Source organism: Rissa tridactyla, chromosome 10 (genome assembly GCF_028500815.1).
Source record: "Rissa tridactyla isolate bRisTri1 chromosome 10, bRisTri1.patW.cur.20221130, whole genome shotgun sequence".
In the NCBI taxonomy this organism is placed as follows: domain Eukaryota; kingdom Metazoa; phylum Chordata; class Aves; order Charadriiformes; family Laridae; genus Rissa; species Rissa tridactyla.
In genome coordinates this window covers 4,882,147-4,905,420 of record NC_071475.1, presented here as the reverse complement: position 1 = coordinate 4,905,420, position 23,274 = coordinate 4,882,147, and the positions used below count along the sequence as shown (strand labels likewise).

Genomic DNA, 23,274 nt, shown 5'->3' with positions numbered 1-23,274 from the left:
TAAGATGTAAAATTGCAGTTCTTAGATGCATGGGCAGAGCTCCAGTGAGACTTGTAGTAAGAGTAGCAGTGTCACGCAGGCAGATCTGATCAGGTATCGCTCTAAATAACTACACTCTGCCTTCCTTTATTGTCATTCACAAAAGAATCTGTTGAGTTGTATTGCTGATCTGAAAAGCCTGATGCTTTTGCACCCTCGCCATAGTGACCTTTCAAGGATTGATTGAGGTCTCTGTAAAGTCTGTCCAGAACTTCAGAATCCTTTTGGGTTAATGTGCTGTGAAACAGTATCTGTCTTGTTCTCAACTAAGTTGCCGTACAGATTCCTGCCTGCTGCTTTAAAGCTTCAGCTCTCTGTCCTGTGGAGGAAGTGACCTCTGTGTATTCAATTCATGTAACAGTTCATGAAAGTATTTGGGATCTGTAGGGGTATGACCCGTAAATATATGACTCTTCTTACTATTACTATTGTTTTCTGTCATCTACTGCCACAGCGTAGATTGATTAAGCATACACATTTTCATTTCAGTGTTGTTGCTGCCCGAGTTGACAGAATCATTTTGACACTTGTAATCACAAAGGCTTGTGTTGGATGAATGTTTTATTATTTGATTTTCTGCCATCCACTTCTCAGATTTGTTGTAGCAGCAACACATGGTCTTAATGATATTTCCCAAGGTTAAGTAAGCACAAAAGCCAACGTAGTGCAGGGCAACAGGAGACAGTGTACTAGAGAAGGAAGAGTTGTTTTGCGTTTAAGGCCAAGGCAATTGCCTCAGACCCTGTATTCCCTTCCTTACTCAATCAGAATTGTCCTGTTTTACCACAAAACACTTCACCTCTCTGTGCTGCTCTTTCCCCATCTGTGAAACGACAACAGGACCCTGATATGTGTGCTGAAGATCATTAAAGGGATCTTGAAAAATACTTCCAGATTTTTGATTGGAAGGCACACAAAAGTGGAAAATTGTATTAGTTGCCTAGACTCTGTATTGACGTGGCAAATTGTAGTCTCCCTACAGAAGACATTTGGATGTATTTGCCTTAAATGTATCATGATGACTGACCAGCAGAATTACTACTCCAGGAACAAGACAGTTTAGTAGGCAGATGATCTGCTCCAGGTTTCTAATATGCAGGGATGTTTCCCAGCCTGTTACACAAAGATGAACTCAGTCTCTCCTTACTGCTGTTCCCTGTCTCAGACATAGTACACTGGTTTCTTTCTACTCAAGGGCATTTTGAAGTGCACTGCTAAAACCACTGTGTTTTTGAAACCTATCTGGACGATTCAGCTCACACCTGAGCTTAATTTGCAGTGAAGTATTACTGCCAAACCTGCATGATCACTTCCAGACAGGGAAACCAAGAGGACTGAGACTTCTCTAAGGAAGAGAGAAGGAAGTGAAAGGATTCCAGCCTCTGTTGTGACTATAGGTATGTCTTATAATCTCCCTTTGTGCCTTTATGTCTCCTCTATGAAACGATACCAATGATATTTACCGTCTTTCCTACCTAAACTGTTTCAAGATTGATGAATGAAAAAGGCTATAACTAAACTAAGTATCTGATTACTAAGTAGTCTTTAATGTTCTTGTCAGAGGAATTTATCAGAGCAATTGTACGTTTGTTTTGACAGAAAGCTTTCTGCATATGTTTAATAGCACATCAGAATGTTCATACCAGGGGAGGGCCTTTTCCCACCATTGAATAGCGAAACCTGGCTGCTCGCTCCCACTTCCTGCTTCTGAACGGTTTCATTTCTGGAGCCTAAGGCTCGATACAACCAGATCGGTCACCCTCAGCAAGAAAAGTTATACTAAACTTAGGGGAAGGATCTATTTGAAAGTCATCCAATCATCTAAGACTTTTTATATGGAGAAGAAACAGAAAGACCATGCAGTTCATGTCATCCTAAAGTAGGAAAACAGTTGGGATAAATCAGACTCTACAAATGTGTATTTCCTTACGTCTGTTTTGTTGGAATTCTAGTTCACTTATTGACATATGCAATTTAAAATTAGGCAATGTTAATCCTATTCTGTGCAAGTCATAAAAGAAATTAGTTAAAGCATTTCCATTCGTTTACATTGATGTATAATTTCTCTTCTTCTTCCTCTTTATTTTCTTAACCCAAAGCCTTTGTGGATGGGCTACCTTTCTCAGCATCTCTTTGAGCACACACTCTCTGATTTTCAGCCGATCTTCAGCTGTTTGACATTAAACTTAGTCCAAACCTCAGTTATTGCTTACCTCTCCTCTGGTGCAGGGCACTGCATCTGAATACCTGGAAGTGCACATGGAGCCCTCCTCAATGAGATCATCCTGGAGCCCAAAAGTTGCTGTACAGTTGATAGAGAAATACTTGTAGGGCCTCCAAGTCTGCCCATAGTCCTGGGATCTTTCCAACACCATCGCAGCTGGGCGAGGGGACTTGAACACAGCAATGACATGGGTCAGGTAGAACTCCGTTTCAAAGTCCAGTCTGATTTCTTCCCTGTGTACCCCCTGGGCAGACTGCCACCAGGAGACGGGGTTTGCAAAGAAATCGTCTGTCATGTCAGCAGGGAGATGGGAGTTATCAGGCTGGTTGGCATTGCATTTGGTGCAGCGAGGCTGCCCACAGCCTTGGGAGACCTGACGGAGGAGATTCTGGTCTGGGTAGAAGCAGTACAGTTCTGTACTGTTCTGGCCACATGTGGTGAGAGTGACTGGTGTCCTCCCTGTTGCAAGGTTTCCCACCGGAGGGTTGCAAGAACGGCCATTACAGCGGAAGGCTTGTAGCCTCCTGGGATCTGAAAGACAGGCAAAAACCCCACACATTTCTCAAATAGTTCTCAAGTTGTAACTCAGGTGACCATGCAAATGTTTGGAGTCCTAATCTGGGAACTGACATCCAAGAGAACTCCTTCTAAGGAGAGTACTTCATCTTTTTACACAGTTTGGAGGGAGTTTCTCAATAAATCTAGTCCTTGTTTTTGATGCCTAACTCAGAAACTGAGGTCTATAGAAAACTCACGCTTATGGCACTTAACTTTGATTTCTGATGAAAGTGCAGTTGTGTCAGTCTATTGAATTTTATGTTTAACCACAGAAACCTTATATTTTCTTACTTTCACTCTAGTAAAGCACTGCATCTGAGGACCGAGTCTGTTCAATGCATTTATTTTCATCGTTATCAGAAAGCAAAGTCAAACTGCACTATACACTGTAGATACATTAAGAAAAGAGATGATTCCTGCCCAAAAAACTACAGAAGATAATTACACATACAAACACATAAAGAAAGCATGTATTTCTATATTTACATGTTACTGGCATAATTTTGAGAGGTTTTGAGTTTTTACTGCTCCTATTGAGATCAGCTTGAGTTGTTAATGCTTAGCAGAGCTGAAAATCAAGTCTCTTATTTAAAGACCTTGACATGGAGGTAGGTAACTATATTCTGTTTGCTAAGTTTGCAAATACTGGCAAATTTTTGGTGTCTTCAATGTATATACCTACTTGTTTCTAAATTAACAAAAGATATGGATAAGTCCAAAGTCTTAATATTTTTTAGAAATCAGTAGTGTCTTGTGACACTGGAATTAAAGGTCATTCCAAAACCTTATTACCATACTGGAGAAAATGGCTTTTCTAACGACATACAATGTCCTCTTTGCAATATAACAGCGTACAAGGAGTTAAAGAATGACCTTGCAAGGCCATAAATCTAATCTAAGAGGTCACAAGTCAGATGACTGGATGTAAGTCCTACAGGAAATGACCCTTCCAATGAAACGTAGGATGACCATAAACCCTGGGTAATCTAGGAACAGTTCAAACATCGCCTATTAGTTCAGCATTCTAGGTCAAATTTTAAAATCTCTACTTGGTTTATATTCAGCCTTTCCTCAGGCAAAATTAGTTTTAAAATCAAGTTAGGTCAAAGAAAAGATTCTCACATTCAGCCTTATAAAAATACTCAAATTGTAAGTGTAGTTGGATGAAACTGATGTCCCTCTTTCCAAATGGAATGTTTATGGTGAAAAAATGTGTCCAGCGTGCAAGGTTTTGCCTCTGAGTTGCTTCAGTCCTTAGTTCCTTAGTGACGTTTCTGCACAGGCCAGAAGAGAAAGGTCAGAGATGGACATTGTTTTGGAAAACACCTCATGCATTTTGCTTCCCAGGATTAGGACACGAAACAAAGTTGCTGTACGTCCACTGAATCCCATTGACCAATGGTGTGTGCCATTTTAGCTTACCTACAGCATAAGGCAGTCTTAAACTTCAGATAGCAAGCAAGCAGATCATCCAGAAATGCTCTTGACTACTCTTAGAAACAGGTGGAAGTCACCTTCAAAGGAACTTGGACTTACTGTGTGTTTGCCTTACAAACATTGGAAGCAGCAGCAACCTTAAGGAAAGAGGGGGTATCCGGAGACACAGTAGGTTTCCTCCTGATGGAAGTTGTCTTCCACCAATGGCTGCAATGGGCTGGCCAAGATTTTTTTTAGTATCCCAGTAGGAGACAGGCAGAGCTTAGAGGGCAGCAGTGCCTGAATTACACGTGCACCTAATAGTACTTGGATCAAAGCAATGAAAGCTTCCCCTCCTCAGTGCCACCACCACACCCTGTGCCAGCACTGAGAGGGATTTTCATGAGAGAGGAGTTGCAGAAGTCAGCTGGAGAGGAAAGGAGAGAAGATGGGGATGTCTGGCTCTCTCAGTTCTGTTCTTTGCTCCCCAACTTCAACTGAGCAGGGGATTCTTAGCACTACTGCGGATCCTCCACCAAGCCCTCAAACCATCCTGACAGCTTGATGACCATTTCAATGTATTTTTCTTTATGATTCTGACCACCTTATTCCATCTGAGCCTAGTGTGGTTGCAGGGGAACACCAGGAGCTTCAGAGATTTTATCTGGGAGGTTCCTTGCAATTTCTCTTTTTGTCCCAAAAAAGGACTCAGTTTTCCACAAAAGTTGTTTAGAGCATCCTCCTTTCTGCAGAGCATCTGAAATGCCAAATTTTTGACTGCTCTGGAAGGTGATTTTCACTGAGTCATGCAGAATTCTTGAAATAAGGATAAATCTATCCTTGCACGTCAGCAGAAATATAATAAGCTACAACTGCATGCCTCAAGAATGTCTTTGCAAGTGGCATTTAGGTTCACGTTCATGCCCAAGCTGTTGGTAAAACATACTGGAAATAAGGAAAGCACAGCAATTTCTTTGTTTAAAGTAGTGTTGCAGAAAGGTGTCATCTTTGCCTCCAGAGAATTTAAGTGGGACTGATCTTACAACTGAGCTTTCAACAAGCATTAGCTCTGACTAAGAGCCAGGTTACTTACTTTTGATTTAGAATGGGTCCATGTTACAAATGCTATTGGATTATGGATAAATATACCATGTAAATAAAAGAAAGTCCATCTCTATTGATGGATCACACCACTGCAGCTTTCATGGAAGAAATGCAATGCTGGAGTTCTAAATCTAAGGAGTTCTATAGAGGAAGCTTTGCAGACAAGAATGTGAGAAAGTAAAAAAAAGGAAACTTTTTTTTAAAGGAAAAGGCTGCTTTTTGTGTTTTCCATAAATGGGCTATTAGTCTTGTATTGAGTTTTTCAGCTGTTTTTAAATGAACCTGGAAAAGAAAAACGTAGTTGTTCTCCCAAACAACAGTCACAAGAAGGTTTATCATCTGCTCTGCCTGCTAATGCAGCAACATCAATAAACAGTTCCTGTCTGAACTGCTGTGTCATTAGGAAAATGGGAGAAGAACAAAGTGCAAATTAGCAGAAGGGAGTTTGAGAGGAGAGAGATTGGAAAACAAAATCTGCAGTCGATTAAAAGCTTTGCATTTAAAGAAATCAATTGGCAGAACATTGCTTGGCCACAAGGATAGCGTGGCCCGTCCGTCACTCACGGATTCTGTGGAAACAACATGAAATGTTGAATTTGGACAGCAAGGGGGGACGGCTGCAGAAGAGAAACAGCAGCCAGGCGAACAAACAACTTAGCCCAACTGCCAGGAGGACTCATTGAATAATTCATAAAGTACTAAACAGTTTGATTGTGCATGGATACTGCATGCTATTATGAAGTTGATTAGCTTTTACTCCATGGAGGATGGCTTGGCTCCATAAATGCTATGATTCATTTATTTGTTTGTTTTCTGGTCCCTCAGAGCTGTGCCACAAAGTGGCAGGTCAATGACACATGCCCGGCACGTGTTGTATCAGTGGTGTTATCTGATGATTAGGGAATCATACAGTTCAAGGGAGGTGATACTATTGGTATTCCTGGGACACCATTTCAGACAGAGATCTCTGACTTCAGAGCCTTGTAACGCAAGAGAACATTGTAGACATTAATTAAAACAGGTTCGATTTTTTAAAGAGTTTTTTTCACCCTCCACTGGATACCCAACAGAAGAAAGATCATATGGCAACTCAGTTAAAGCCTGCAGATGTGACTGTAAAGATGCCTAATATTTTCTGAGTGATTTGAATTGGAACTTTTGTTTGTTTTCCATATGCAAATTTATGATTCTGTGTGTTCAAGTCTCCTGCAGTGAGACAGGAGAACAAACTTCACAGTTCTGAGCAATATGTAAAGATTAAAACCTTTGGACATCTTCTGCTATGCTTTTGATGGAGCAGTTTCAGCATGTATGTCCAACCTGGATTTCACTTGTTCTATATCTGTTTAACTTTTTTCTTAATAACCAAGATCTTTTAAATGTTCTTTTAATGCTAACCACCCTAGGGACATGAGTTGCTCAAGCTTTTATTAATCAGGCCTAGAACTTTACCCCTTAATGCTGGTTACAACAGAAGCGCTATACGCCCCTTTGGTTTGTCTGGGGCCCACATGCAATAAGTTTGGCAAGTCTTCCTCCATTTATGAGCAGCCTGATGTATTTCTGCACTAAAATAGCTCTGACAACTGGAGCTAATGAGCCAGCCTTCGTAAATACCCCAGAGGTGAAGTTATGAATATACTACGAAACCAAGCTGCCACCATGACCAGAGGCATGGACAGAAGAAGAAGAAGAAGAAGAAGAAGAAGAAGAAGAGGAAGGAGAAGATCCCAGGTCTGGGCTCTCTTCCATTGTGGCCAGTGGCAGTCTGCCTGCCCACATCCCTTCTGGAGAAATGGTGCGCTCCAACACCTACAGCTTCATTTGCAGATGAGCTGAATAACCCTGCTGATAATCAGGTCCTGCAATTGATTTTAAGTTCGGTGCTAGAAATGGCCATTTTTGACCACACCACGCCCCCTTTTGGAGGGCTGCCATCGGGAGGAGAGGTGGCCCGGGCACTGCTCCCCGGGGCACTGCTCCCCTGGGGAGGTCCGGGGCTGGCTGGGGCTGAAGCAAGAGCCCAAGCTGTTGTCAGTCCCGTTAACTGCCCCAATATGCAAGAGTTTTCAGACCACTGCAGTGTATTCGAGGGGAATAACGCCCTCCACCTGCCTAGGGCTTGGGAAAGTATCACCCAAGTGTCACATCTCACAATATGCAACCTAGGTGACTCCTCCAGCCTAACCACTAATTTTGGTGTTGGTTTGTTTTTTTTTTTCCCTTGGCATTATATTTAAAGATCTAAGGAGCCAGTCTCAACAAGCTGGATTGTCTTCTCTGCCCGGAGATGGCAGAAGGCAGATATTGTACTCCTCACAAATATTGTGCTGCTTGTACTCCCCACACAACTGTCCCATCAATTTGTTTCACTTCTGACCAGGAGGGACCAACTATGGGGCCGAAAAGGGAGTTTATTCTATAGGCTAATGAAGTATGTCAAAACCATACTTCCCTGTACACCTCTCCGCTCGCTCAGGAAAGGTCTGAGACTTCCAGGTCATTTTATACAGAGGGGCTGGGCACTGTCCGAACTAACCTTAGTCTGAGCAGTACTGACCTCGCCTGTAACAGAATCTGTAAAGATTCAAGGTTAATTCAAGATTTTTATACTGCTTCTAAAAAAAAAAAAAAAGAATTATAAATTAACAGGTAACCCTTGTGCTGCTTTGACAGGCTGGTGGTTTATGCAACCTTTTGACCAAGCAGTGTATATTTATTTAAAGTGACATTGAATCCTTAGCGTCATCACCTTCAATATCCAATTATTTTGCTGTTATTCATTGTATCCTACACCATTATTCTGAGTGTGTTTAGCTCCACACAGAGCACACTCCCGCCCCTCAAATTCACTTGCCAAGCAGTCAGCTGTGGGCTGCATTTCCTTGAAGATTCATTTTCACTTTGTGAATTGGATGCAGAGCAAACTTAGGCTAGTTTATAACAGGCTGCTTTCCACAACAGTATCATCAACTTTATTAAACACCCTTGTAACCTTTCTGTGCTGTGTGTCAACACATGTATCCTATAGGGAGACTCTTAGCCTGGGGAACTAGTGAATGCCCACGATAAGACACTAAGAGGACTAAGGTACATGTCCTCCCTGCACTCGTTCCCTGTCAGGTTGTGATAGACACCCAAATGAGTCACTGGATGATATGACAGGATGGTAAATTTATGAGCTGTTTTCAGTTTTTAAGAAAATATCTCTTGCAGTCATGGACGTCTGATGTCTGTGTTATCAGAAAGTTTCTAGCTGGGGAATAATCTGAGCTGAAGCCACCTGATCTGCCTTTGACTTTACTGGAGCTTGCGGGCCATGTGAACACTTCAGTTGCTTTCAAATCACTGCGTGAAGAGTGTTGTTCCTGTCCTAATGCTCTGAGCATACAGGTGAAATGTAAACCACTGATATGCTTTCCTATATAGAAAGAGAGATCGCAAGCCACTATCTGAAAGGAAAAGTCACCAAGGATGTATTTTTGTTTTATCAATAATTATTTTTATTTTTTTGACTTGATCTTTGTAATTCATCCCTTTTAAACTTAAAGATGTATTAAACTGCAGCAGGAAGAAAAAAATCTAGTGCTTTGCTTCCTTTCCCTTAAGCAATTTGTCTCCATCATAATTCAGGTATTTTTAGGACCCTATTTAAATACCATTACAGCTGTATCATTCCTATATATGCTCATTTGTCCACTCACCTACACACACGACTAATCAGCTTCTCTTTCTGTCCTAATCCATTTTTTCTCTAATGCTAATTTAATCTTGTCCACTGCATGTTAACTATTAATTCAGGGAATACACTGAATGAATGGACTGTCTTGGATAAATACTAATTCCTACACAGTGTCTCTGACTTTTAATGGCGCAAAATTAAGTTAACAGAGAATAATTCAGATTCCTACAGTGATGCTGTCCAAGGATGTTGTCGTTTCACTCCTGTCCTGCTGTAGGAAGGCAGTATTTCATCTTGAAAACAAATATCCAGCATATCTCAATCCATCTACCTCTTTCTTTCTCTCTTACTTTTCTCTCATTCTCAAAAATCACACACTTTTTTCTTTTAAGGATGTATGAAACTCTATACATCCTATTATAAGTCTTTGGGGCGGGGGGGACTGAGCTATAAAGCTGTATTGCAGGGAATAAGAAGCATTTGTATATATATTGACTAACCCAGATCCCTTAAAGAAATCCAATCTAAAATCAAGATGTTGACGTAAAGTATTTTAACAAACAGATCTGATTTCTATTCCTTTTCTCCATGCTAAACTTAGGATAAATCATTTCAGAATGGCAATATCGATTTATTTTGCTTACCTGCTTCCCCATGGCCAGAAAAAAAATATTCCAAGAACACAATCAGCATGATGCCTTTATGCTGCATGGCTGTCAGTAAAATATCTGTCCTCAGTGAAGAAAAAAGAGCTGCAGTAATCTACAGGTTTGGTGCTTGCATGGCTTTTCTGTGTTTTCTTTCTTTCTTTCTTTCTGCTCACCTTCCTCTCAGTGTAGGGGTCAAGGCTGCTGTCTCATTCTTCTTGTTCTCGTTTGGGTCCAGAAGTGGTTTGTTTGGTTTTTTTCTTTTCAGGGCTCAGATGCCTTCTGGGAGTCACCCGTACATTGCTTCCAATAAATAAATAAATAACAAGGATTTTCTGTGTCTTTACCCCTCTCCATGCAGCCGGCCGGGGACGTTCACATCCCTGACGCAGCCCCTCGAATGCACCATCGAGGGCTGGTGCGACGCGCAGAGCTCTCTTCGGTCCGGTCCTTTGCGATTCTTTGGATGCTATTTCAAAACTTTCATCTCTGCTCCTTGCTTTTGGTGGAGCTCCGTTTTGGCTTTGCCTGGGCTCCCCCTGGCAACCTTCCCTAACTCCCGCCCCCCCCCGCCGTCGCCCGCTGCTAACCGGGGTGGCGATGGGGTCCGGGCAGCCTGAACCCTGCTTTGTTAGGAGCTCTGCCCCAGTACCTTCTTCTTTCCCTTTGCTCCTGGCAGCAGAGGGTCATAAGAAGAACGGAGTTGGCTTTTCTCCCTCAGAGATGATGAGAAGCAAGTGCTTTCTTGGCTCTTCTCTCTCTCTCTCTTTTTTTTTTTTTTTATTTTGGTTCGTTCTATTTTATTTTATTTCCCTCCTCCCTCCGCTGTCACGGAAGCCACTTCTCTCCCACCTCCAAGGGATTTGCTTCACACAGGGAACGCCAGGGGATAAGAGTAAAAAACAAACCCAACGCCAGCTCGCCGGTGCCGGTGCCTGGGAAATCCCTTGCCGTGTCTGCCGCTGGACCGCGGCTCCTGGCCGGGATTTAGGGGCTGCGGTTCCCGGGGAGGGGCAGGAGGGCAGGCTCGGGCAGGGGGCTGCTCCCCCGGGGCGGAGGGGCAATGCCCAGCGCCCAGGCGAAGCGGGGGAGGAGGAAAGGGGGGGAGGAGGGAGGTGGAGGATCCTTCCTCCTCCTGCTACAGCAAGGCTTAGGGCTGGGGGTTTCCTTCCCTCCCGAGGGCTGGTTAGTTATCTCCAAGTTTTGTCTCTGCCTCCCTTTCAGCCTCTAGCGCATCTCTCAGTCCTAACTGGGCCGTTCTCCTCTCTGGTCCTGTTGTCTGGCTGCAAAGGGGATTATTATAACATGTGATCTTCTTCCTGTTCTTTATATGTGCCTTTTTTTTTTTTTTTTTTTTTTTTTTTTTTTTTTTTTTTTTTTTTTAGGGAGGAGAAGGAGGAGGATGGGTCGGTTCCGCACCTCCTCGTCGGCTGGGCTGGTCCTTGTTGCGCTCAGATGCAGGCGTTGTTTTCCAGCCGCATCTCCTCCTCCAAGAGCCGGTGCGTGTGTTTGCGTGTGTGCGTGTGTGTGTGTGTGCGTGTGTCTGTGTGCGTGTGTCTGTGTGCGTGCGTGTGCGCAGCCCCTGCCCGGCCGGTGTCCCTGCAGCACCCTCTGCCAGGCCGCCCGGCACATGACACCGGGGACACGGCACCAGCCCGGGCACCCACAGAGAGAGCGGGGTGGCTTTGGGTTCGGTCTAGGTATGTCTCACACGGTGTACAAACGGGCACAAGGCACCGGGCTTCTTTCCGTAATGACAGACGCGAGCTGGGACAAGCCAGGCAGCGAGGGGACTTGTGGCATCCTGGAGAAGCTGGGGTGTCTGCTCTGCCACCAGTGACACACCTGCCTGCCCCAGCCAACACTGGGCTCGACCCTGAAGTCGAATTTGCTCAGGAAACTCCAACACAAAGCCCCCAGGGACACAGAGAGGCTCCAACACATAGCGATCAGGGGGTGAAAGTGCTCAGCCCTAGAAACAATTTTAATTCAGGGAGTGAGTTCCCACCCCGGCTTCATTCTCTCTTCAGCTTTCACAGCCACGTAACGCCATTAACTTCTGCTTGATGTCATGGAGGGAAGCAGGTCTGGTGGGAGTCCAAATGCAGACGAGGTTATTCTTGTGCCCATGTGTGTGCGGGATCAGACCTTAGAGGGATTTGGAGAATGTGGGTCATACAAAGAATAAGGAAAGATTTATTTCCCTTTGAGGTATTTATGTAAGGCAGTGTTGTTTATCTAGGTTTTGGGGTAGAATTTTCTGACTTTACCCTTATCTTCCTTTTTTGTATGTTTTTAATAAGAAAACCCAGTACAAAATTTTAAAATATGAAGCAGGCTTTTTCCTATCCTTTTTGTCTTTGCCTTTTGTTTGAAAACAGCTAAAATAGTGGATAATTGCAAAACAAAATTCTCCTGCCATAAATGACAGTTAGTATCCTTCAGAGGGCTTGAGTATGCTGTGTGCTCAGCTCCCCTGGGATGTTCTGGGTTCTTTCAACTGAAGCGTCTTCAGTGGGAGCTGGGGATGTGCAGTGTGTCCTAGAGCTAAAGCCAATGTGACATTAATGAGATGCTGTCATTTAATAATTGTGCTTTGTTGTCATCGCTTGTTGATTGCTGCCTTTGTGGGAAAACGCAGAATTTTTTTATTCCTAGGTTTTAGGCTCATTCCTAACTGAAATGTTTCTCCCAGTTAATTTCACCAGGCTTAAACTGTGGCATTTGAGAAAATTTCGTGGCCACGAGTTGTAGTTCGATGGATGTAATAAGGTCAAGAAGCTCCTGTATAATTTAAGCAGCAACTCAGAATGGAGAGCAAAGTTCATGTTGTGCGGTAAGTGGAAAATCAAAATGAAGTATATTCATTGACTTGAGATGTCTGAATGGCCGTACCGTAAGGCTTCCTAGCTGTTGTTGACTGTAGGGTATAAAAGTGACTTAGAACTGAAACCCTTAATTGTTCCTCCCAGTAATTGCCTGTCTTGAGAAAACCATTACCAGTGCTAATGAGTACATTTCCAGTTAAATACTACTAAAATCCATTCATGCCTGTGAGCTAAGAGGAGCTGACACCTAAGGGGGAAATTTTTCTGTTATCATTGACAACCGCTGTTGTGTAGAAGACAAACTGATGAGATCTGAGGAACAGCCCATACCTAGAGGTGTCAAACAGAGAATGCCTGTCTTAGCTGAACAGTGGGTATGAACAGTGACGTGAATAATAATGATGAACTTCAGTCAGTTCCTGAACTATAGAAATGTAAATGCACAGTCCTTGAGGTCTCAGGCAAGGTTCATGCTCCAGTCTGTGACTCTCACTGGGACATTGGGGGAATCGGATGATTTGGAAAGGGACTGAGTTTGCTCTAGTGGCTTAGCACAGCACCAGCTGACAAAGCACCCAGAGAATAAACAGCAAAACTGTGAATCATTCATTTTGGGGGAGGAGGGAAGAGCCAATGGCATGGCACAGAGGGGGGAGGTGTGTCACCTGCACCGCCTGCCCTCTCTGCTTGACAGGCCTGTTTGCAAAAGCCAGAGGACAGGCTGTCCTCTTCGAGATCACCCCGCAGTGGTGGTACACCTCTATCACTCAGCATCTTCCTTGCCTGCACCTTTTGTTCCTCGTTTCTTGTACCTCTCCAGTTTGCCTTGCCTTTCCTCCTCATAGTTCCTCAGCAGCTATGACCAGCCTGAAGGAAATCTGTCGTGGCCTTCCTCTATACCCTTTGCCTGAAAACAGAGGTCGGAGGAAAGGAATACCCCATGCACCCGTGAGAACCCCTAATCTCACTGCTCAGGAGAAAAAGGTAACATGGAGTTTTCACAGGGCCTTGTTTCTCTTCCTTTCAGATAAATGCAGCTCGGGGCAGCAGACCTGATTGCCTCGAACGCTTTTCTGAGTGTGCACCTAACTTTGTGGCAAATGTATTTCCTTGGTGTTATAATTACAGCGGGTAATGGAAGAAAATACTGGAAACTCTTCTGCTTGCTTGCTTTCTTCCTCCCCCAGAGATAAGCAGGTTGATAGGAAGGAGATTTGCTGCACAACAGCTTCTGTGACTTTAAATGGCTAAATAAGAGGCATTAGGCTTCAATGCTGTCAATCCGTCATTGTTCCTTGGAGATGAAATTATGAATGCTGTTGCAAAAATACTGCATATGTATGGGAGTGAAAGCTAACCTCTCAAATACAATAAATATCAAAGGTGGCAAATCGACCTCACAGTACAAGCTACACATCTGTATATTTGCATAAAAGATCCAAAGATAATTTATTTTAACCAGTAGTCTGAAGCGTCCTGGAATTTAGGCAAGTTTGCAGGGAGTCGAGTTAATTATTTGTCTTTAGTTGTGTAATTCTTTTCTTGTCTCATTTTGTTTGAATAGTCTACGTACACACTGAAGTAATCATTGCATTATTTCATGTTAGAGATTTTTAAAAAATCATCAGCAGAAAATAATCGGCAACAGGTGGGCATCTTTAGGAATTTGTGTTTGAAAGTCTGTGCTTGATCCCATGTAACATCACTTACAATGTGACATTCTGGTCAGAACACAGAAGTTCCTTCCCCACTAACAAGTTGGACGCAACTTCCCTGCCTTTGTGGGAGTTCCCCACTGGCATCAACGGCCAAATTCTTTCGAAGTCTACTTCCAGAAGCAGAGGAGAGCCTAGTCAAAGGGTAGAAAGAGGAACAGCTGTGAGATATCCAAAGAGGATATACTTCAATGTCAGGAGCATTCGTGGCTGAGGCATCCTGTGTGTGCCTGGGACAGCTCTAAGTGGAGCTGTGGAAGTGTGGCTACTAAACGTGCAGAAGGGGGCTGTGGTATGTGGTGATGGCTGTGAACATAAAGGAGCAGGGAGAGAGTTTCGATGTGTGTCAGAACATTGACAATCGTCTCTATTTTATCTCTTGCCTTTGCTAAATCACTTTTCCCTGTGAGAAGTCTGCTATAGCATGAAGGAGTCCATGTTGCAGGAGAGAAGATGGTATCTCTCAAAATGATGCCAAACCTTACTCTCTAGCTGGGAAGACAAAGGTAATGACAAAGTCCTCACTCCCAATATAGAAACTGGAATAGTTTCCTGCCTCCTTTAAGTGTTGCAGGGAGACGGCAGTAGAGTGATTTTCTGGTCCCAGTCTACTGTCTAACATCTTGCCCTCATCTCTCCTTCTTATCTACCCCATGTGATAAGAGGTCATGCTAGTTGGGTTTTTTATTAGACTGTTAAAGATTTAAAAGCTTCCTTGCTGATTTATTTTACTCTTAATCTTCCACCTTAAACTCTTAACAGAGTTAGAGGCTCAGCTGGTATTTATTGTATATCTGAAAAGTCAAATCTCTTTTTCTTTTAAGAGGTGTTCCATGCTTAGAAAAGCATGTAGGCAACAACTATAGAAAAGTTTGTCTGTCTACAAGGTGGTTTTTAAGTCTCGAGACAAGCTTCCAGATTTTGTTGGCAGCGTGTAATGCTGAGCATATTGTGAGGCTTGTCTTTATGTATGACACTGTGTTCATTTTCTAATTGAAGTACTCAGGGGAAGCTTTGACAGAAGTGAAGTTAGTAATGCTCTGCTAATTTCCTCAGTATTTGTCCCTCTCTTCATATGCCTTCATTCCAGTTTTAGCCCTTTCTACAATAACAAACCTTAGCACTGCCAATGTTTTATTTTCTTGAGCCTCCTTTTGTGGTTATAATAGAAATCCTGTAAGTGAGATTTATGAAGTTCTGTGTGTTTTGGGGCTTGCCGAAGAGGTATATAATTCTTCCCATCATACCAACTTTAATCTTCTTGGATAAATCAAGTCATTTCTCAGAACTGATTCTGTTTATGTGTTTCCTGAGTTCTCTTCCTTTGGCATTCTTTGCCTGAGGCCTGAAACAGCCACATCCTCTCTCTTTCTCTCCACAGCTCAGGAAACCCTAGCTTTCTGTTTCTCAGCATCTGTATCTTGATATAAATATGCTACAAAGAAACTACCCCTTAAATTTTATGCATGGTGTGTCCTTTGCAGAACAAGGATGTTGCGTGTTCAATACTCATTGATATTACAGCAAAGCTGGTGCAGCTCGGGAAGAACGTGCACCTCTCAGTATTGCTCAGAGTCAGAAAAAAATGGTACATCTTCATCCCTGCAGCAGTTCCCTTACTTATCTTAGAGCCAAGTCATGTTACGGTCTTCCTGCTACCCCAGCACTATCATCTGCTACCTGATTGCAGTATCATTTGTGTTTCTGTCACAGGGCCCTGAGGTCAGTAATGGGCCTTGATGACCTTGATGAGCTTCAACTGAGGTCTCCACCCATGCCCTCTGCCCATAGGCTTAGAGGCTTTATTTAAGCTCAGGCCCGGGACTCCTACCTCAGTTATGTTGGAGGTGTATCTGTCTCTAGTTCTGTCACAGGTTGTCTCTGTGCCTAGCTATGGGCTGCATTGGTCTGGTCTCCAACCTGTGGGCTGACTTGCCACTGTGAACCTTCCTGGTGATTTCTGAGCCTTACCTCTCTGTGGTAAAAATCACCAGACCTGATCCTGGCTTGCACTCCTAGCTTGACCCCAGACCTGCACATCTGATGCCGTGATGATCTTGCCTGATGACCTGGACTCCTGGTGGAACCTGGCTGCCACCTCTGGGCTGCCCTGCTCACCTCCCCTCAGGTACTCTGAGGCTGGGCCCTGGCTGGTGAGGTGCCTGTCCTGCTGGCTGTGTCGCTCTGGCTCCATATCCCTTAGGGAGCAGCTGGGCCTTGCTGCTTCCTGACATTCTAGTACAAAGAGCTGAAAACTAGAGTCCATGAAGCTGCATAGCACCTGAAGTTCTTGTTGAACTTTCTAGAGAAGAAGCAGGACATTTGAGCTTACGGGTTGCTTTATGCATCCAGAAATGAGACCACTTTTAAAAGTTTATATGTGGATTGGGAAGGCCAACCTGTTGTCTCCTGTTCTGGAATGTCTGGATGATGAAGAGCTTGGTTAAACTTTCACAGGCCACAGGGCATTTATAGCAATGGCCAGTCAGACATCATGTTTGCTTCCCAACTGAGCTGATCTAAACTGGGACCTATCGGGAAGAATAATACCTGAAACACCCATCTTGTTTTTACAGTTGCTGTTTAGAGAATAGTGGCAGCAAGGATTCTGGGCATGGATATCATCAGGCAGAAGAGAACAAGTGGGAGACAAGCAACATCTTTGCTGGGAAAGGGAAGAACTAAGAATGAAGTTGTTGTAGAGTTTAGTTAATCACTTCCTCGCCTCATGCTTTCCTTCCCCTCAGTAAACAAGGAGACTGCAAATCTTGGTGTTTGAGTGTCCCAAGATCCTTAAATTGGAAGTCCTGATGATGTTAGAAAAAGGAAACGAATGCCATTCCTTCTGAAGAGACACTACTTCTTCAGCAAAAATCAATTAACAGAGAGGCTAGTATTCTTGATTTCTCAAGAGAATATCACAAAAAAGATATTTACAGCTGATCAATAAGAGCAGGATTTGATGTGTTCTTTTGACTACATTTTCTTGACACTGAGAGGTGTGAATCTTGATTAAATGGCAGCAACATCATGTTTTGCTGTATAAATGCCAGTGAATAATAAAAAAAAAGACACACTACCAGTGACTAGATCTTAAACACAAGAATCAAATGTTAGCTCCAGCTGGCAGATCTAAGAGGAGGACTTTGCATCTGATGCTTGCATTGCACTGAGCTGAACTGAATCAGTAACTCAGCAAATTCAGAGTGGGTTTTTTAAAACAACCTAGCAGGCTCAGGAGTGTAAGTGCAATTGATTATTTTTCTTTTAAGACACCAGTGAACTCTGGACGTAGTTTTTCAGAGGCGCTGAGCACATGCAGCTTAAACTTCTGTCAGTGCAAGTTATGAACAGGGAGAACACCTAAATATCAAATGCACAATGTCTAATATTCAGAGTGCAATGTGTCAGTTACAGGTAAAATCTATCCTACTTAAAGGTCAGGATAATGTTTTATATGGTGCTTTAATGAAATGTAAGGAATAATGGTCTCGTATTGCCTTTCCCCAAAAGCATGATGAACAGCCTATTTGAATTTGCTCCTTGAGTGCCTTTCTCAGGTTATTCAGTTTATGACTCAGTAACGAATATGCAAAATTCTTCCTGATGCACATGGTAATTGCCCTCTCATAAAGCAGCCAGGCTCCATCTAAGCCATTTTAAGTGCCCTAGCTCTTCTATTGAGAGACAGTTTCAGAATCTCTTATATTTAAATTCTTCTAATCACAAGACTCCATTTTTATGGCTAATTTACAGCTATTTATTCCTCTTCTAGCATTTCCCTGGAGCTCCTTCCTGCTTTGACATTTATCCTGCAGTGAGACAGTGATCAAATGTCACCTTTGTTCCGTTGAGCTAAAGAAGTCCCAGTCTTAGTCCTCTTTCATAAGATCAGCTCTCTTTGTGCAACCAAGGCGTCCTTCCCACCCTTCGTATAACATCCAAGTTCATGTTTCACTAATGTTTGCATCATCAAAATTCAGGCTTCTGCTAATGTATAACATTAATAGGATAGTGGCTCGGTCTAAGTGAATTTATTTGAAAATCCAATTGGATTTAGCTTGCTTGTATTTTTGGGGTGAAGAAAAATATTTGCCCATCAGTTTCATTATAATACAAATAACATATTGATCAAAGACTGAGTGATCCTTGCCAGACTGGAAGCAAAACACTCATCCTGATAGTTCTCCGTAGTTCTCCTAGGCAGACAAAATGCCAAAGGTGGCAATGTTTTTTGTTGTTGCAAGCGGTGCAGGTGATCTTATTCTTACTTTAGAAATTTCTTAGATCTAGAACCCACTGTGATGGCTGCTTGATGCTGAGATTGACTTTGAAAATCCCCGCGTATTTTGACATGGTGTGGATATAGCTGGGATTTTTGTGTTTATTAATAACATGCCCTTGAAAAATGGCTGTTTATCTTACTAGAGAAGAGTAAGTGGTATTTGGACATGGAAGTTGTATTTGCTCATCTGGTAAATAGGCTTTCCCCCTTGTTATTCTCAGTGTGGAGTGGCAAATCTAATTTGTAAGGTTTTACTGGTCTGATTCTCAGCTGATAAATCAGTATTAGCTTCAGGGATCTGAAAGGGGCTGATCCATATGCCTGTTCATAGCAAGTATGCCAAGAAAAACCTCTCTTTGTATTGGGCATTTTTAGATTTAGAGATATCGTTCTTCCTGTCTGCTCTAAGGTATGTGAGACCAGCGTGCTCAAATGAAGGGGCTGGAGAGCTCTAGCCATAAGAGCCAGACCATAGTCATGTTGAACAAGGAGGTTTATTACTGAACTAAGGGCTTTATAGAGCTTTTCAGGACTTCTTACCAGGATGGATGGTGATGATACTTAGACTGGATGGTTCTAGGTGCCTACCCCTTCACTTCCCACAGAAAATACTTGCTTCCATAACTCTTTGAACTGCCAGCGGAAAGTGTCACAAACATGGGGTATCCTCGCTATACTCAGCCCTCTCCAAAGCTGGGCTTCCCTGGTTGTTTTGTACACTGTTATCAGATTTGGAAGCAAACTTGATCCCTTCCTTTCCTTTCCACAGCCATTAAAAATCAGCCTAAAGGTGATGTGAAATTCCATATGACTTGTGAATCTCTTCAACTAAAAGTCATTTGCATAGTGTCGCCATTTGTCAGGGAACTTACAAGATCTTTTACGTATTTGCATGAAATTGGCTTTTTAAAGATACAAAATCTTTATTCTCATTATGGTTTTAATCAAATGGAACAAATAGAGAGACATGACTTAACATACTGTTACTCAAGGTAGGGATTTATTTATGGTTTCTTTTGTCCAAAAGGACGCACTGTACTTTGCAAACCATGGGTAACGTCTTTGAAAGCAATAGGGAGTATAAGCCACATAGCATCATCTGCAGAATTTAATTCAGTAATTACTTTAGCTAATTTGGAAGTGATACCTGTAGCATCAATAAAATAGTGTAAACCGCCACCCTTTGCAATACATTAGGATGCTAAATGTAGTGAATCTTTGATAAAACTTAGCCCAAGAACATCTTTATCTGGGAGTATGTCACATAACGCAGGGCTAAGATCCCTTTTTTGAATGGTAAGTACAGCAGGGTCTTCAGTGTCTTTAGGAGTTCAGGGTCTCAGTCGAAGGATTTCTGAACATTTTTTTCCTTGGTAGTTCAGTGCCCCCTAGCATTGCGAGAGGGAATTCGTCCGTGTCTGATATTGATAGGATTAAGCATTACTTAACAAATCTCCAAGGTCTCTCCATGCAGATTTTGGGGGTGAAAGGGTGGGAAGAGGAGGGTTAAATGTGCAGAGCAGTTGAATCTACAAGGAAAGATGCAGGTGGAAACACTTCAATAGGAAAGCAGGAATGGAGCTCCCCTGGTGTGAGCTTGGCCTTTTAAATTATGTCATCCTTGTGATACCTTAGGCAGGCTTCCAGCTGAGCCTGATTATCATTCAGGGCTACCCATTTACCTCCATTTCTCTTTTACCTCAATATTTGTGTCTCTCTGGTTTTTTTGGCAGCTGGCTTTGCGCAATGCCTTGCGTTACTTCCCACCTGAAATACAACAGAAGCTGGCACTGGAATTTGCTGAAGAACTCAGGCTGTATGGCCATATCTATATGTACAGATTCTTTCCAGATATTGAGATGAGGTAAGGACTGGATGGTTCTCGTTGTATTTGACTGCCATTTGCTTACCAGCTTTCACCTGTGAAACTGACCTTTAAATAGTGGCATTGCTGCTTCCTAATTTAGCTCTCGTAGATGTCATGTCATAACATATTAATGAAGTGCATCGTCTGCATAAATTGGATGTTCTGTGTGACATTAGATAGCAGTGGTTTCATTTTCGGTGAGGGATACTGCATGTTTTGGGATGCTCTTCTGTAAAGCTGCATAACAGCGATCCTCCAGCTTCCGTCCTGTTCTCTGTCCTCATGAGAGTCCCATGGGACTGGTAGGGAGACAGTGGGTACCCTTCTGGATAGGTTGTGGCAGGGCCAGGACAGTCTTGCCGCTGGAAAGCTCAGCACCACTTAACACAGGGAAAGGATTGTGCAAGGTTTTGTGCTTGATAATGCCAGCTTTACCATACCCAGAGATCCACGTGCTCTGCCCCATGGCAAGTTGTAGTTTCTAGAGGCCAGCCGTTACTCAGAGACCTCTGATTGCAACCTGGACAGAAAACTTGCAATAGTCCTGAGCTGCTGCAAGTCGAGTCTCAACTGAACCAAGAGGTAAGATCAGCTGGGTGGATGGGTTGAGACCTGCTGTGAGTGGCTGGTCGTTTCCCAGAGTCCCAGAGAAGGCCTTCTGGGCTTAAAAGAAACACAGTGTGTTTTTCCATCGTTGGAACCTGTATCTGACCCTGGTTTGTAATATGCTGTGCCTGTTGACCTTGGAGCATCACTTCATTCTAGGGCTGATGGGGCTAATGTTTGTGAAGCAGAACAGTTGTAGAGAGGGCTGCCAGGGGCTAGCTGATTTTTTTAGACTGATTGATTCCTTTTTGCATCCAGCAGGGGCCTGTTTAATGTCTGTACAGAAATCTGAATAAAGCAAGCAACTAGAAAGCACTCTGATTTCCACAGACATCCATGTTTCTGTTCTGTCCGTAATAGTCTGGGGTCAGCTCTTGCAGAATTCAGCTAAGGGTAGGACAACTGGAAGACTGTCTGAAAGATATTGCAGAGCTGGACTTCATAGGACCCTAGTCCTGAACTGCAGATGAGGGTACCTTCCAGGTAGGCTTGGATGAGACAGTCCACCCACTTGTTTCCATCACTGGCATCAGTGACTCTTAGATAGCTTCATATAGTTTTTTTCCCTTTGTGACCATTTCACTGATCACTCTTTTGAATAGATTCTTACAGTCTCAGATTAATAAAATGCCTTTTGTTCTGTAGTCTGGTAGTACTTGATTTTTGTTCTGTATGTCCCAGGGAGCACAGCCTGACTTGGTTCTGTTCCATTTGACAGCCGTGTTCCCATACCAGCACACTCAGCTGCTATTTGAACTTTGGGTTTCTTATGTTCCGAGCAATAGTATGTGGAAATAGCTCCTCTTGATGAATTGTTATTATTCCACTGAAATCCTGTTATTTTGTCTCATCAAGCTTAGAAAAGCAGAAAACACTAATAAAAAAAGTATCATGGAAAAACTCCAATGTTTTCCCTCCTGGTTTGGCAATGACTACAAGGCATTTGTTTTAGTATCCTTGTGTAAAAACCTAGGATAAAGTGCATATGATCATGGGGGGAGTCCATTTGCTAAATCTGTGGAATATACATTCCAGATCTTGGCTCATGAGCTGGTCAGCGGATGTCCAATTTTTTTTGTAGTTGGCACTTGTTAGCCTAACCTTTTCAGTTGTCTTCCCTGTATGAAGCAAGTGTCTAGCCACTGAAGATCTATGGTCCAATAAAAGGAAGATAATTTAGAAACCATGTCAAATGATCCTATCTACCTTTAGGAATTTCCAGAATCTCTAATAGTGGTGTTGCTTACAGAAAGGGAAAGAGCAAACCTCTTGTTCAATGGTTATATGTCCTTTTGATATCATACCTTAGAGGCCTCAGCACAACTGTGCTAAGACCTGTGCAAACACAGCAAAGGAACTGTCCTGAAGAGCTACAGTATAAATCTAGGACTAGAAATTTTAGAGCAATTTGATAAAACAAACAGATGGCGGAGGAGAAGATAACAGTGAGGTGATTGCAGCAGTTGGCATTGAAGCACATTAGTGCCAGGAAACCTGACTCAGAGTACCTTTGTGAGGGTTTCCCATACCTCACCTCTCAACTTTCTGGATGAAATACATCTTATTCAGTAAAAAGGCTCATATTTCTCCTAACTAGTTCAGTTTTTGAGAGCTTCTTTGGGACTGGAATTCAAGCTGGGTGTTTTTCTTAGATAGGATCTTAAATAACAAGGGCTGATGAGCCTGAAGGCAACTTCCACTGATGCTATTTTCCTTGGCATTGCAGGACTTAGCTGCTTGGCCTGGCAACTATGTTACAGAGGCCAGTTCCAGCATCCCCCAAAAAATCCAGTTAAAAAGCAATGAGAGCTTTTGGCCACCATGTTTATAACCGATTGCGATTAACTGATTCAGCAAATGATAAGAATAATGCAATTTAACGAATGTGTTGGCATGCGGGGATATCTCTGTGGGGTGTGCTGTTGTGGTTGTCCTTGTGAGTCGGAGCGTCTCTCCTGAACTTTTGTGACTGCCGTTTCAGAGCGTACCCCATAGGAGACTACCCTTGCAAGACCAAATCAGCTGCTGCCATTATGTTGATGATCATGAATAACCTGGATCCCTCGGTGGCTCAGGTAAGGTACAGCGAAAATAAGGAAGCTGGATTCATAGGGCAGCAGCAAATGTGCAAGTTACTTCCTGTGTGTGCTCTCACATAGAAACTGAAGAATGTAGGCGTATGGGTGAAACTAATCCTTGTGCAGATGATCCTTCTTCCATGGATTGAATAGGATTTTACTTGTTCATAGGCCTTTTGCTGGTTCTGTGCTCCGAGGTACGTGCCAGTCCCTGTACCTGTAGGG

At 43.0% G+C, this 23,274-nt stretch overlaps 2 protein-coding genes across 2 annotated transcripts in view; one reads left to right on the top strand and one right to left on the bottom strand.

Annotated features, from left to right (window-relative positions):
* Window positions 1-10,948, bottom strand: part of LOC128915690 (netrin-4-like) — a 54,842-nt gene extending 43,894 nt beyond the window's left edge. Inside the window, exons 1-2 of the mRNA XM_054216417.1 lie at window positions 9,668-10,948; window positions 2,253-2,794 (exon numbers count right to left, since the gene is read on the bottom strand). Coding sequence (XP_054072392.1) covers window positions 2,253-2,794; window positions 9,668-9,734 — 609 coding nt within the window. The 5' untranslated portion in view covers window positions 9,735-10,948. The remainder of the gene's footprint in view (window positions 1-2,252; window positions 2,795-9,667) is intronic.
* Window positions 10,949-13,184: 2,236 nt separating this feature from the next.
* The window catches only part of UROC1 (urocanate hydratase 1), a 45,090-nt gene continuing 35,000 nt past the window's right edge, over window positions 13,185-23,274 (top strand). The window contains exons 1-3 of the mRNA XM_054215912.1: window positions 13,185-13,482; window positions 20,232-20,362; window positions 22,953-23,046. Coding sequence (XP_054071887.1) covers window positions 13,357-13,482; window positions 20,232-20,362; window positions 22,953-23,046 — 351 coding nt within the window. The 5' untranslated portion in view covers window positions 13,185-13,356. The remainder of the gene's footprint in view (window positions 13,483-20,231; window positions 20,363-22,952; window positions 23,047-23,274) is intronic.